General features: G+C 36.9%; 4 protein-coding genes across 7 annotated transcripts in view; 2 read left to right on the top strand and 2 right to left on the bottom strand.

Annotated features, from left to right (window-relative positions):
• Positions 1-7,309, bottom strand: part of LOC107223129 (lachesin-like) — a 113,344-nt gene extending 106,035 nt beyond the window's left edge. The window contains exon 1 of the mRNA XM_046745631.1: positions 7,184-7,309. The gene's annotated coding sequence lies outside the window, so the exon portion shown is untranslated. The remainder of the gene's footprint in view (positions 1-7,183) is intronic.
• On the top strand, positions 1,224-10,822 carry LOC107223137 (B9 domain-containing protein 2-like). Of its 4 annotated transcripts, XM_046745633.1 has the most exons (5): positions 1,224-1,233; positions 1,754-1,758; positions 10,106-10,216; positions 10,297-10,557; positions 10,638-10,822. In XM_046745633.1, exons 3-5 carry the CDS (start codon positions 10,129-10,131, stop codon positions 10,814-10,816), a joined length of 528 nt encoding a protein of 175 aa, XP_046601589.1. In that variant the 5' UTR covers positions 1,224-1,233; positions 1,754-1,758; positions 10,106-10,128; the 3' UTR covers positions 10,817-10,822. The 4 variants fall into 4 exon arrangements, with proteins under 4 accessions (XP_046601589.1, XP_015518213.1, XP_046601588.1 ...); XM_015662727.2 differs by lacking the exons at positions 1,224-1,233; positions 1,754-1,758 and adding an exon at positions 7,826-7,963; XM_046745632.1 differs by lacking the exons at positions 1,224-1,233; positions 1,754-1,758 and adding an exon at positions 7,826-7,910.
• Positions 10,823-10,964: 142 nt separating this feature from the next.
• Positions 10,965-14,358, top strand: LOC107223136 (tectonic-3). The gene is made up of 5 exons (XM_015662726.2): positions 10,965-11,297; positions 11,383-11,616; positions 11,712-11,880; positions 11,958-12,154; positions 12,240-14,358. The coding sequence occupies exons 1-5, from the start codon at positions 10,965-10,967 to the stop codon at positions 13,320-13,322; spliced, it is 2,016 nt and encodes a 671-aa protein (XP_015518212.1). The 3' UTR covers positions 13,323-14,358.
• Positions 13,573-15,188, bottom strand: LOC107223133 (ribonuclease kappa-B). Its single transcript, XM_015662722.2, has 2 exons — positions 14,960-15,188; positions 13,573-14,603 (listed from the first exon to the last, which is right to left on the bottom strand). Exons 1-2 carry the CDS (start codon positions 15,029-15,031, stop codon positions 14,379-14,381), a joined length of 297 nt encoding a protein of 98 aa, XP_015518208.2. The 5' UTR covers positions 15,032-15,188; the 3' UTR covers positions 13,573-14,378.
• Between the last annotated feature and the right edge of the window lie 33 nt (positions 15,189-15,221).

Genomic DNA, 15,221 nt, shown 5'->3' on the forward strand with positions numbered 1-15,221 from the left:
CAGCTCGCATCCGTCCATCCACTCCCTTCTCTCTCTCTCTCTCTCTCTCTGTCTATCACTCCGTCCTCCTCACTCTAATAAAAGCAGGCCGCTTGGGCTGTAATTTTGTTTCAAGCCTATTCATTCAACGGAGGCACCTCCACTTCATTAGCCCTACCAATCATCTCGGTTTACACAAGTAACGCGAACGATATCGCGTATCGCGTATCGCATGAGGTTCAATACGAAAGGAGAATGAAAAAGTTGCGTTAAAAAAAAAAATAAAGGATCGAACTATATTCAATATTACCCACATTTGTCGAACAAATTTCCCCCCGTTTATAATACGTATAACTCGGATTTCGAAATATTACACATGTTTGTTATACATTTCCCCACGAGAAACATCAAATAAAATTTTAATTACTCATTTATTGGATGTTTTCGCTTATGCAAATACGTAAAATTTTACTGCCCGTATCATATTTAGGATAATAATAATAATAATAATAATAATAATAATAATGATATTATATCTTTTATTCAAATTCAATACAATGATATAAAATCATTTCAACGAAATCAACACCCGTCCCAATCAAACAACAGCTCAGGGTAATTTATATCAACCCTGTTTTTGCCTTATGCACCAAATTATTAACGGAAATTCGGATTCAACTATTTTTCTTTTAAACAAACACAGGCAGAAAAAATTTAAAATAATGAAAACTTTTTTAACGTTCACGCAGCTGTTGAACAATTATCTTAAACTATGTAAGTATCATTCGAAATGACAGGAAGAACGTTCAACAAACGTTTCTTTTACCGTGATAAACAATTTACTTTCACAAAAGTGTCCGTGCATCACATAACGCAACGTGTGCACGATACGCAAATTTATTACGTAGACGTATACATATATTCATATTTCCTGAGGGTATGATATTCGTTCAAAGGAAACCACAGGCGGTAGTATAACTGTTAGTTATACATACACATGACACGCGGCGTGCATGCATAGGTCGAATTTGACCGAATATTGTAACCATCTCTTGATGTATTTAAATGTATACTTGCTAATTCCCTAAGTACCATCGTGCAACCTCTGCCGAGGCAGAGACTAAATCCAAAATATCCCATATCCAGGCCTTTGCGCTTTGGGTTTTAAGCGAAACGCGTTTACACCTGTGTAAGTAAGTATGATGCAAGGCACACGCGAATCCCGAAAAAGGGATTCTACGACGACGTGTGCGCGTGTGTGTGTGTGTGTATGATTACACATAGTGCGTTTGATGCGCGGGGCAAAAATGTGCAGATCTCGACGAAGGGTCGTGGAGATTAGTACATATCCGTATCTACCTCTATTCTTGTCGGTATGCAGTTCATTGATACAATGCACAAGTAGCGATAACAAGTACGAGTTTAATAAAAATGGAAATTTATTTGTTCGCGGATGAGGCCGAAAAACATGAGAATTGTAGTTTAAGAAACACCATTGTTTAATCATTTTGGTAGTTATATTTATAAAACTATTTCTGAAAATTTCCGGACATTTTTTTAACGATTATTTCTCGTTTCCCATTAATTTTCATACATATACGTATACATGTATATATATATATATATATATATATACATACATATGTAATATATATCCGTGTATAGAATATGTATAAGTCGCATATATAAATATGTCAGATGTAGAATCGAGTATGAGGCAGTTCAGTTCGGCTTCGAGCCGAGCGAAAGCCCCGAGTGCCTGAGCACTTCAAAGTTCCGGTTCCGCTGCCCTCCGACAGGGTAAAACCCATTAACTGTAATGTATGTATGCACGTGTGTACGTAAAATATATACATATATACACACACCTTGTAAATGCAGATTAAGGTGTTTCGTGCGAAGATCGATGTGGCGTTGAAAATATTGTAATCCCCCGAAAAGACGTAACAACGTCAACTACTTTTGTTTTATGAAAGAAGAAACGGTTTTTTTTTTTTTTTTTTCATATAGAATATAACGTATTGAACAATAAATATCTGTTCATTCCTGCTACGCGGACCAAGTTCGTTTCCCATACTGTAAGGTGAATGTATTTTTAATTTTTTATGGTACAAGTATTGGATTTTAAATGAAATTTTCTCCACTCCTTCGCTACCTTCGCCCAACGACAACGAGGAGATATATGTGTATATGTAAATACAGACGCCTCCTTTGAAGGTAATGGAAACGGAGTGACGAAAGGGGTAACAGACAAAGAATAATATAAGTGAATAAGAAATTGTGACAAGCCGCGGGCGGGATGGAAATCCTCTGTTCGAGTCGAAGCGTTATATCATATTATACAAGAATAACGGTGTATCGGAAATATACATGTATATTATTTTTTTGTCATTCTCTTCTTTAGATATAACGTGTATTCATGCGTAATAACACAAGAAATAGCGATACGCTGATAAGAAATAGCGTAGAAGTAAGAAAAGTGAAGAAAAAAAAAAAGAAAAAAAAAGAAAAAAAAAATTGAGACGTTACATTCAGCAACGGATATGCCCGGAGGCGGGCAAGCAGGCAGGTACATACCAAATAGGTATACTTTTATTTTCCCCACTTTTACCTCGTCGGTTTACTTTACTTTGTCCTTTTCTTCTCCTTTCTTGTTCTCGTTTTATTTTATTTTTTTCTTTTATTTTTTTTTTTTTTTTTTTTCACCCCGTGGCCTGAAGTCGATACTTTGAAAAATTTTAACAAGCGACGAAATGCTAAACTCCTTGCGTCTTAAGGCTCAAAGCTGGCAGCTTAAACTTCACTCAGGGCCAAGCTGCGAGCTCGAGCCAAGATGTAAATGAGATATAGATTGTGCGGATATACGAGATACATCTAGGCGAGAAAGGCGTGAAGAGAGTATAAAAGGAAGTGAAGGAGACGGGGAGTTACGGAAAAATTTAAGGATAAACTTTTCCGTCCCGTTTACACAACCGCAAAACATACAAGCAACCACTGTAACCGAGTTTATAAAATGCCACACGTACTTTATTTTATACGTTATAAGTGTGCGTCAGGATGCTCCTTGTTCAGGGTGTCGACGAATCTTTTCGATGTCTGAATTTTTTTTTTTTTTTATTCAGAGGTAGCGCGATTCGTCCAGATTGCCTGATATGACGATATTTATTTTTTTTTTCAGATGGCAGGACTAATGCCCACCAAAACTTCGCCGTTGAAGATTTTTCGGAACATTATTACTCTTACAATAAAATATCTGTTGAGAAAAATACGTTTTTTCCTTGTTATTACCGTAAGAAACATCGATCGTAACTTTGATGAAATTTATTCACCGAGCGTATGATTTTTGGAAAAATTTTGAAACCGCTGAAAGTGTGTGTGTGTGATAGGCATACCTTAATATACGCGACGTATTAACGAGAGATATAATTACCAGTTACGTGTGAGCAGAGAGTGTGTATATATATATACGATATGGGATGAAAATTTGAATGGTTCCTCGGCTCGTTTCCCTGGATACGTACGTAACGCAACGAAATGCCTTTCGGCGAACCTATTCCGGGCACAATTTCCCCGTATCTACTGTTCTATCGAAGTCAATTAATTTCGTGTAAATATTAATTATCCTCGACTACTTTCCCCGGAAGGCACATCAGTTTCGGCTTAATTACTTTGGTGATCACTGAATAAGACATGTTGAAACGTACGTTATACACACCTGTGATACTCGAGACTCTCTTACCTTCCCCCAGTTAACGGAGAGGGGATATCTTGCCCCTTTTACCTTTCCGACTATCCGTCTTTAAAATCAACTAATTGATTCTCATTGAAAACCAGGTGCCAAGAATTGCGTGCTGATGAAGAAAAAACGAGTGTACGTACAGCGATTGTTCACTAACGCCTTGGAGTTTCGGCTAACTTGTTTTCGCTTCGAAATAAAATTTATAACGCGATTTCTATTCTATACCAATTATTTAACAATGACTCCTAATCTCTGACGTAGACGCGAAAACAAGTTAGCCGTAAACCTAACGCGTTAATAAACATTAATTTACAAGTGATTTGTCGATAGTTATTAATTTTGGAAAAATGTGTGCTGGAACAAACCAAAAAAAAAAAAAAAAACCAATAAAACACGTAGTAAACAAAAACCAACGAAAAGCGATATTTGCTTTTCTCCGCTGTTCCGCCGCTAATGGCAACGCATTTCTTGTAGGGTACGTGAAACGGAAATAGGCAAGTGACTCGGATAGTTAGACACACGATATCATTCCACATCGTAACGTAACAATCTATTTATAATTAACAAACCTACTCTTAACTATTCGAGCAATTTGGTATACTGTTATTGAAAAGCCGAATGGAGACTAAACGTAGAAACATTCGAATCTAGGTAGGTATATCAATTTCCATCTTAATTTGATACACTTAAAGTCGACCCTCGTTTCCTGAGATACCTGGTATTGTAGAGAGAATCGAATCAGGGTCTCCTCTGCACTAAAAATGATCGTCAGTTAAATTGTAAGACGTTATGACTGAAATTCAAGTGTCATTTGTTACATGATTTATTTTGTGAATTCGACAAAATGTATTTTAAAAAATCACATAATACATTATAATAAAATTACACGTGAATTTCAGTCACAATGTTTTATAATTTAACAAATGATCATTTTCAGTAGGGCTACTCTATTATCAATCACTGCCGGACGCTGAGAAAAATTTCATTTCTTACGGTAACTAGAAAAATTGAGTAAAACAGGTATCGTTGAAAAAACTGTTTGAATATTATTGGAATTAGGAAAAACGAGGTACGCGTTACCATTTTGCGATATTGTCGATCCTTTTTTGGTAATGGCAACGCAAAATCAGTTTCTGAGGTTTACTCTAGTTTTTTAGTTAAACAAGGTTTTGACGTCAATTTATCGTCGCACAAGCATTAAATTTTCGCAACAGTTACAAAAAAATATAATAACAGTGATGATAATGAGAAAAAATAGTAACGGATACTAAACTTTCTGGTAACAGCTAGAAAACTAATTTTCATTTTCTACCTAGAACTATGTTTTTCGATTGTGGTAAAAAATGAGAATAGTTAAGGACTGAGCGATAACCGGAAATAAAAATTTCTCTCAGTGGATGATCTGCGAGGTGCGCGCATTATGCATAATAATAATAATTACTATACATCGATACGCGACTTGCAAAATTGAAGATAAAATGAAGCTTTTGAAACGACACCTAAAGCCGAGAAAGATGATTGAAAGAAATCGACCAACCTCCGACTCAAAGAGTGGAAAACCTGTATATGCTCGAGAGTACAGAAGAATGGTACGAAGAAAATCCCCTTCAGAGTTTTTGGTTCCCCGAAAATGGTGAAAATGTCGAAAATAGGAAAGAGGTGAACGAGTGTTGTTAGCCCGCAAGCACATAAGAAGGGAGAAAGCGATGATGAAGAATCGATCGTTTTCCACAGGGGTTTAAGGTGTGCGTACGGCTTCGGGCTGCCTTAGGAGTTATTAAACATCTCGCGCATTACAAATTGCTGTCCATTGTGTAAACCACTCAGCGAGGTTGGTAAGTAGGGGGCAGGCATAACGATCGTTCTTTAAGTTATCCCAGGATTCTATCGAATTCTCGGCAACTGAGGCAGCATCACTTCAAGATGCGAAGAAGAAGAAGAAGAAGAAGAAGAAGAAGAACGAATTGTACTTATACCTACATAGTACACACCTATATAAGGGAAGCGAGGGTAAGGGATACCTACGGAGGCGGTAAGTTAGTTGTGTTATGCCGTCGATGGCGTGGCGGCGGCTTTCGCACCGGCTCTTTTGTGGCCTGTGCGCGACTGGCTCTTTCTATTTCCTCTCGTTCCCTCCCGTTTCCTCTCGTTTCCTCTCGTTTCCTCTCGTTTCCTCTCGTCACGGTAAACCGCGATCCCTCCTCGTTCTCCTCCCTCATCCGAACACTTCTACCGAGCATTCCGAGACCTCTCCTCGACCTTTGCTTTTTTCACTCTCTCTATGCTATACATATAATACAGCTCTGCCGCACGTTTCCTCCGCGAAAAGTCCACCTCCGCGTAGATATTAAAAGGTGCCTTGGTGTGTGTGTGTGTGTGTGCGTTTGTGAACGCCGTATCGTCTCTGCTCAACCAAACAAGAACTGCCCCGCCGCTAACAAATGTCAAAAAAACCGAAAACGTGGAATAACCGGGCGTTCAGGATAAATAAATAACTCTAGCACCGCGTGTAACTCGACGATAACGTTTCTTGTACAACCATGCGATACGGATTTTCAACACCTTTTAAAACTCGTCTATTGCATACACACACCCATATATATGTATATATATATGTATATAATACCATATATTTACGGTTATGCATCGTGCACGATAATATAATATGCATTTTTTCATTCAAGAACCGTAAAATATCCCCAGCATGCGATAAACGTCTGTGTTAAAATTCTTTGAAGAGTATTATGGGTAACATTTTTAAAGAAATATATAGAATTAATACGCACATATCGTGATGTCAATATTCACCAAAAGCATTTCAAGCTCTTAGCGATGAAGGCATTCGCCGTTTGGTATGACGAAAAGAGTTATCCTCTCCTATAAAATCATCTCACCGTAAGTATTACTTCCGGCGTCTTATACGACCACCCTTTAAATACTTGGCACGTGCTGAATTGTCCCGTTTCACATATACAGATATACAGACGCGTGTTAACATACACGTGCTGCGGGGTATTTCGGTAAATGGTTACATTATCGCGGTAAAACAGTTAATAAATTAAGCAATAACTATGCAGCTGGGATTACGCGGAAGATATACGACGTTGAGAGGTTTATAATACCTCCGGCAAACTTCGCGTCCGCGTTGCGAAAATTAGTATTTCTCTTTCCTCGTGTCATCGTTTTCTAATTCGACATCTTCTTTCACCGTTAGAAATAATTTTCGACACCACGACGCTCGTCATAAAATGAAATGTTTGCGCCCAACGCTTTGAAATTGATAAAACAAAATTTATAACGACGATTACGAGTTCGAGCAGTTAAAAAACGGTTGACTGCTGTTTCAAGTCTGTAAATTCATCATCCGCGACGATTAAGTATTCCGAACGTTTATTCTCTTGATCCGATTACCGTTCTCTTTAAATTTTTACACCGAATTAACAATTATTTGATGTATCATCTTACCACTCATTTGTTTGAAAAATGCTTCCAATTTCCGACACAAGTGGCGCCACTTGCCGGCTGGCTGCTTCGCGAGCGAGGAAAATAGCAGCACTAGATGAACAACTCCATGGCGAGATTCGGACGAAATAATTGATGAACCCACGGTTGGATCTGAAAATCGGATTAATTACAATCACTGAGAATCGATATATCGGATGAAAATAGCAACGATTCTGAATAACCGGCAAAATATTTATAAAACAGATAATGAGCTAATTCAAAACAATGAATATTACGTACTGTAACAAGAATCTGTCTTGGCCGTTTAGTAATAGCGTACTAATTATTGATACGATTGGTATTATTATTCAGTCTACTATTGTTGGCCGTAAATAAACGGTATTTTGAAGTTTTCTGTTACCTTTTCCACGTATCCAGATAATAGGAATAGCGGACGTTATGTATTAAAATATTTCAGCTAAATATAAAATGCAAACTAGTTATAACATTACATTTTTATAGAAAGTTACTGTTTAATAAATGACTATAATTAACCGATTCGTACAGAAAAAGAACGGATTCGATAATAATCGAATTTTTGAAAGATCGAGTAACAATCGATTAATCTAACGCCACAAAGATCGATTCTTCAATATCGTCAGATAATTTCGCACCACAAACAAACAAAACGAATAATTGTTGTTTACACCTTTCGTTGACAGAAGAGACTTTTCACTTATACAATTCGGTAGTAATATTTTAACGGCTATTTACCATTATACTGCAAGGTTTCGATTTATGGTAAGGCGTAAATTATTATAAGTCGCTCTCGCCTCGTTCCAATTTTGATTAAAAAAAAAAATACAATATTGATACGACTGAACCACAATACCAAATTAATTTCATACCGTTTACATTCGTTATGTTTACTCATTACGAAATATCACTTAAAATATTTTTTTAATTATATTATTATTATTATCATTCTTACTTTAAATCAGAGTATAAAATTCAAAATGTTACAACGCGGAACTGAGAAGGAAGCAAATTGTTCGACTGTGATATGTGGCTATCCTAGAGCTGCTGAAACTGCGGAAACATCAAATCCCAAAGCAACTCGGTCTAGCAGATTTGTCTCGAACAAATGGCCATTAAAGATCGGCTCAAAAGCGGCACCTGCCAAGAATACTGGCTTTCACAATTTGGAGTCTGACATACTTTTGCTGATATTCTCAAATATGAATGAAAAAGAACTAGCGTTATCGGTTTGCAGAGTTTGCCGTCACTGGTGGAATGTCGCGCGTAATCCACGACTATGGAAGTCGCTGAAATTCAAAGGCAAATTCATAATTGATTATCAACAGTGATTTGAGTTGTTAGTTGTAACTACGTATACACGCTTGTATATCATTATTTGGAACAGAATGTATTTACGCAGTTATGAGAATTGTTTGCAAATCTATTACGTTAAACGTTTGCTATCCGATTTCAAGGTGATAAAATAGACACGATAACGATCTGCGATCGCCTGCGAAAATGCCCAAACTTGGAAAACTTATCTTTGCACAATATGAAAGATCCGGCAACATTGATAAGGCAAATGTGCAGATGCAATCGTTGGGTAAAGCGTTTAAAGATCAAGAATTGCCGCGGCGGTGAGGATGAAAGTATTCCCGAATCGGTATTGAGGAATATTTTACACTCATGCCGGGGTGTGGAATCTTTGAATTTAAAGAGTACCCAATTCTCTTCTACAAGGTGCCGAATATCGGACTATTTGAACGAGTATTCGTAAAAAGAGGAGACAGATCCTTCAAAGCAATTTTGTCATTGTACCTCAGGTTTTATCACGAGCTGGCAAATTTGCCAAATTTGCGCAAACTAAATTTGAGTAACAACAAATATCTGCAAGCAAAAGATCTGATGACCATAGCATTGAATTGTCGTAAGCTGGAAGATATATCGCTAGTCAGATCGCATAGCGATCTAAATTCGCCTCAGATTACCGATCAAGATGCAATATTCTTCTTCAGAAGTTTATGCAATTCTTTGAAGCGTGTCGACTTCGATACCACAGGGCTTACTGCTCCGTCTTTTCAGGTATTTCTACCGTCACAAATCGAAAACTGTTTCTAAACCGTAAAAAACAAAAATTTGCCTCGACATGTTCATCGAATCGTATAACATTTTACAGGCAATATTGAGCTGTCCTTATTTAGAGCATCTGAGTCTTCGCAATGCTCTTTTCCTCACCGGAGACATATTTCGCGCTCAAACATCAAAGCTGCGAGGCTTGAAACAGCTCCGTTTAACTCAAGCCTCACAATTGGTGTCCGACGATTTTACATTGCTTAGTAAAACGCGCGTGTTTGATCGGCTTACTCTCATCGATCTTTCCGGCTGTTGGAGAATATCGGACGTCGGTCTTAAAATCTTGTTGCAACGTTGTAAAGATAAGCTCACATACCTCAGCTTAAAATCTTGCAAATCTATGAACGATCTCAGCTTCATTCTAGAAAATTGCAAGAAATTACAGTATTTAAACATTGCTCATGCTTCCGGCATGAATCATTCATGCGTAAAAAATTTACCCTCAATAAATCCAAATTTAACCAAACTCGTTGTAGACGATAAAACACTGTCTTATCATGACCTGATGATGCTTCATACTCGCGTACCTAAACTAACGCTGATGCGTTCCATGTCAGAATTTCATAAGGATGAGTTTGCAGTTTGTGTGGAAGACGATAGCGATTGACTTTTACATGTAATTGGAATATGCGCTAAAACTCTAGTATTATTACATGCCTAATAAAATCTGTAAAAATGAAAATAAAAAAATCAACGATTACGAAGACCATTTATTAAAGAACGGTATCCTTGCGTAATTTCCATTTGTAAACTTAACTTATACAATATTTTTTAAATACATCCCATTTTCAGCATTGTCAAAATGATTATGGAATATGGCTGAGCTACACATTATTGGTCAAATAAAGTCTGCAAAGAATTTTCAAGCATCGAATCTCTTCTGTAAATGGAGTTTTCACGTTGGTAAAATACAGAAAGTCTTCTACTAGGTACCAAACTTTTCAATTCCTAGTTTAAAAAAAAATTGTGTTGAAATTGCACAGGTGGAGGGTGGAAACTGATAGACGGATCTGCAGAGGGACAAACTCAAGAATGTTGTGATTTTTATACTGATATGCCAGTCTGGGATCATCCTGTGGATTTACATTATACAACGCAGACTCTCCAAGGTTCTCCAAAGCTACTTCTACAAATATTTTGCCGAGACGATTACGGCAGAGTATTATTTGTAGCCTATGGAGTCAGTTCCATACCTCTAACGCCAGGAGCTCATACCGTCACCTGTCATACATGGAAACCAGTCGGTAAATCTTTCTTTTCTTTCTATTTCTTTCTATCACGAGTTTACGATTATTCGATTCGTCATCGCAATGTTTGATTACAGGTGACTGGCAAGACAGATTGAGAGACAGATTTTTAGGCGTGAGTCTGCAACTGAAATCGCCAAACGCTTTAGTCAACACCGAAGACAGATTCGAACTGCTCACTCAGACAATGGGCTCGGTGAATATAGACCTGCATATACTGGCACGGAATTTCGAAAAATTCGGCTGTCGTTTGTAGTGGACGACTAGCCGATTTGATGAAAGGAATCCCCAAGTACTTCTATGTAACAAACGTGCCTTATCAGTACTCAATAGGACATTTTAATAAGTCTGTTTCAGTCTCGTGAAACATTTGATTGGAAATATTTTATACATTGATATCTGAAATGCACACCAATATGATACGTTTACTTTGCTATGTGGCTGTATTAATCAACGCACAGAGCACGGAAATAACTTTGGATAAAAGTACGTCAACGTGTTTAAATGATACCGATTGTGATGTATCAGAAAGTACAAATGACTCGGTTGGAACAACGACTCAAGAAATCGAAACATCGCAAACTGTTCCTGACGATATCAGCAAGGATAAAAATTTGTCGGTGAAAATAACGTCCCCCCTGCCAGATACGACTTCCTCAAAACCATTTACTTCATCAGCAAAACCATTCGTCGGTAGACCTCAAAATCGAGAAGATAATTGCCACTGCGATTTGACGGTAACTATTCCATTTATTCCTTTCCATTCAAAAAGAGTATCTTTGTTTGCTTGATTAAGTGTACGCAATATAATCAATTCCACAGATTTCTTCTTGCGATATTAATTGCTGCTGTGACGTGGATTGCAACGATTTGAATGTCACAGAATTGTTCGCCTGTAAAGATCATCGTCCAAAAGTATATGACACACGTTATTGCTGGGATGAAAATTACATTCAAGACAACAAAACTCGTTATCTGCTTGAAAAACTCAGAGATAACTTATTTTGTATCGTCCATGATAATCTTCCTCCAGTTTACAGCATCGGTTACGATCCAGTGAGTATTATTCTTACACGCAATGTGTTTACATTCGACAGAAACCGATGATACAATGTGAAACTGATACGAAAAATGTAATTATCCTGCTTCAGATTATTTCAAACAGAACTACCCTTGACGAAATTGTACGAAAAAATAAAAAAAGCAGATTTAAATGGGAGCATAGCGCAATTCATGTTCCATTACAATTTAATTCGGAAACGCCGTATCGACACGGAGATAATATATGGAAGATTCAAAACGGTTTCATCAAACAATTAGGTAAAATAATTAATTTGACAGCGATTCCTTCGCAGCTAGTTGTGCAAACATTAATTCGTTATGTTGGATTATGACAGAGTTGCCTCAGACAGGATTCACAGGTATCTGTTCATTCAAAAAAGCTCTGAAATATCTCGAAGAATGGAGCGACTCCTGCATGCAGATTTCCTTGGAAAATCAGAATGTACAACTGTTTGCCGAAACGTTCAACAACTTTACTATTATAGCATCACCAGTTTTATACAACGATTCTAATTTCAAGTTGAACAATCAGGTACCAAATTTTAGATTGAAAAATAGGAAATCATACAGTATTAAGATACCTCAACTTACTATTGCAATAATTCTACGTTTTACAGACGTGTCCAAGAACTATTTGTGTGCCAGTTAAATCGCATTACTGCTTGGGTTCGTGGAATTTGTGTAAAAATGTAAGTACACCAACTGGAAAGTGCAACAAGGGAACTTGCACCAATATCGTCAGAAGTGTTAGATACGTATTTGCGCACAACGGCATAAAAGGAATGAATGCTTTAGATGTTTATCTCGAAATTGGCAACGCTTCTCAAGGATTTTACCAAAAATTTGAAGTATTTTATAAATGGTTTAGGGATGACCAAAGTAAAGTGTTTCACCTTAGCGGTAATCCCGGTTACATATCAGGAAAACCAATCATCATAGGAGAATTAATAACGAACAAAACAAACACCGCAGATTATAGTTACGTCAACATTGACAAAACGGATTACTTCCTGTCTCTGCCTGTTAGCAGAGTTGATGGTCAATGTGACAAGGAACGTCGATACGCGGTCAATTTTGGTGAAGATTTGAAACTGAGTTGTAAAATTCATCACGAAACTCGTAACTTTACAATCAAATCCTGTATAGATTTACAAAAGTTAATTATTGAAGCTATGTTGAAAAAAATTTTGTTCAACGTAAGCGAGGTTGATCAACACAGGACTTATGTAGCAAAATGGAATTACCTACGCAGTAATAACACGGATGATTGGTTAAAAATTATATTCGATAGAATGCCGCAAACCGTTGTTACTGCGCAAATTGTAGATGACCAATTAATATGTTCAGGTTTAGTAACGTCGTTGAGAATTGATATTGTTCATCGCCGTTTGTCCGAGCCACAAACTGTGGATAATTACAAAATTTTAGGTATCGGCATCACGTTCTCGGAGGAGTCTGATATCTATTGGATAAAATGCGACACCAAAAATTGTGCAGATTTATTAGTTGTTGATATTGTAAGCTACGTAATTTTTCACGACGTATCACGACCGTCTAAGTACTTTTTTGCGGAAGGTCCAAACTTGGATATCACGTTACCGCAAGATTTTTTTTATCCATTTATAAATAATGCTCCAATCACCCAAGAATCTCATCTGCTAGCTTTATGCACATTCCTTGCACTAATTATTACGTATTAAGATTTTATTGTAGATCTCACCTGAAAGTATTCTTAGCCTGTAAGATTATATTATTTCGCACAACGACCAAAGAATTTTTATACGAATTAAGAGAAAAACTGAACTTACAACAATATTAACGTAGTTTCAAATTTATTTCGTAATCCCTTAAAAATCTTCCCATTTTTTATTCAAGAATTGAAATAACCATGAAGAAAATAAACTGCACATCGAAAATTTTATATGGCTATAAAATCGATTAGAAAAGCGATTTTCAGACAGTGATTCCTGCTTTATTTATTCATTCATTTATTGATTTCTTTATTTACATGAATCGAAAATCATACTACTTTAATCAAACACCGCATTTTAGTAATTTACTATAACATATCTATTCTATTTATAATTATAATACCACATCATATTTGAACCATTACACTGCTCGAAACTTGGTAGTGATGGAATGTTACGGATGAAACGATTTAAATCCACATATGAATAATTTCAGCAATGCCTAAAGGATTACTGAGTTAGATGCTCCGAATTGTTGGATGTAGTAAATATTAATAAATCATAAATATTTTCCTCAAACAAATACTAGTTCAAGATCTGCGTGACAACATTCTCAAACTACACGACGCCAGGTAATTACCTCGTTACTTGCATCAAATATTGAATTACCAACTGCTGTTCCGATTAAAGTGAATAGATGCACCGCTAAATGCATGCATAGATATATCGGTTTAAAAGAACAGAAGATGACGATTAACGATAACAGTAAATGAAACTATTATTACATAAATCTACACAATTTTGTACAAATAAATTACGCTCTTGCTAAATCAGTGCGACAGACAAATTGAAAACCAAAGAAATGATTATTAGTATTAGAATTTTGAATTTTAACTGAATAACGCAGCAAGCTTGAGAAACGAGTAACTCGACATTATCTCGATTAATAATACTCGCTTCATTACGTCCGCCGCCTCTGTTTTGTTACAATTTTATTTTTGTTCTTATTTTTTCCCCTCTAAACGGCCACATGCCTGAAACATGATTCCGGGCAAAAAATCTTAATTACACGCTAAGCGACGACCTTGAATTCACGTAGAATTGATGTCCGGAAATTAGGAAGGTAAAAACGTAAATGCAGGCAGCGATCCAGCAGTTGTAAGCATTTTGCACATAGCCCCTGTCTATACTCGTGTAAAATTCATCCTTTGTCGCAAATGGCCCTTCTCCGACCGGCACATCTTCGATCAAGGCAACGCTCTTTATGTGAAAGAATACCCCCATCAGTATCTATGGAACGAATTAATATTATGCGTAAATGATAATCGATACATCATTCAAGCGGAACTTATATAACATTTTTCACTTGTAGTAACAAAAGGTAACACAAATTGAATTCTTTGTAACAAGTGAGTTGAAGAGAATGAAGTACGGGACACGATACGAGGACTAGTTGGGGTTAACTTTGGTTACAAGAAAAAGTTTGGTTCCAATATTTTTCAACGAGGGAACAAAAAACGCATCGTTGGAACGTAAAGACGGTTAATGTCAATAAATTGAATAAATTCCAGAGAATTATGAGCAAGCATGAATATAACAGGGAAGATGGAACTGAATCGAGTTAAAGGGTGAATATAGCGTCTTACCAGCTGGATTATACCCCAAACAGATATTATCAAGCCACAAAGGGCATATTTAGGTCCGCAAACTTTGACCATGTTTGATATTAGAGCTTGGTGCAGGGCCCGTAAAATCAATCAAAACTCAAAAAGTTCGAGGAGATCTCCCCGCAAACACCAGCTAAACAATCTCGCCTGAGAAAACCACCGTCAGAGATGAGAATTGCAAGTTACGCCCATCAAGTCATATGACATTGGTATGATCGATACAAACGCCGATATATCGCAA

This window comes from Neodiprion lecontei, chromosome 7 (assembly GCF_021901455.1).
Source record: "Neodiprion lecontei isolate iyNeoLeco1 chromosome 7, iyNeoLeco1.1, whole genome shotgun sequence".
NCBI classification, from domain to species: Eukaryota; Metazoa; Arthropoda; class Insecta; order Hymenoptera; family Diprionidae; genus Neodiprion; species Neodiprion lecontei.

Bases quoted from the DNA above. Each gene is read 5' to 3' on its own strand.
- LOC107223137 (XM_046745633.1), top strand. From the start codon at position 10,129: ATGGCTGAGCTACACATTATTGGTCAAATAAAGTCTGCAAAGAATTTT. The intron at 10,217-10,296 runs GTAAAATACAGA...GAAATTGCACAG, and splicing joins TAAATGGAGTTTTCACGTTG to GTGGAGGGTGGAAACTGATA. The intron at 10,558-10,637 runs GTAAATCTTTCT...GTTTGATTACAG, and splicing joins TCATACATGGAAACCAGTCG to GTGACTGGCAAGACAGATTG.
- LOC107223136 (XM_015662726.2), top strand. From the start codon at position 10,965: ATGCACACCAATATGATACGTTTACTTTGCTATGTGGCTGTATTAATC. The intron at 11,881-11,957 runs GTAAAATAATTA...GGATTATGACAG, and splicing joins CGGTTTCATCAAACAATTAG to AGTTGCCTCAGACAGGATTC. The intron at 12,155-12,239 runs GTACCAAATTTT...TACGTTTTACAG, and splicing joins ATTTCAAGTTGAACAATCAG to ACGTGTCCAAGAACTATTTG.
- LOC107223133 (XM_015662722.2), bottom strand. From the start codon at position 15,031: ATGGTCAAAGTTTGCGGACCTAAATATGCCCTTTGTGGCTTGATAATA. The intron at 14,604-14,959 runs GTAAGACGCTAT...TTCGTTCCATAG, and splicing joins TTTGGGGTATAATCCAGCTG to ATACTGATGGGGGTATTCTT.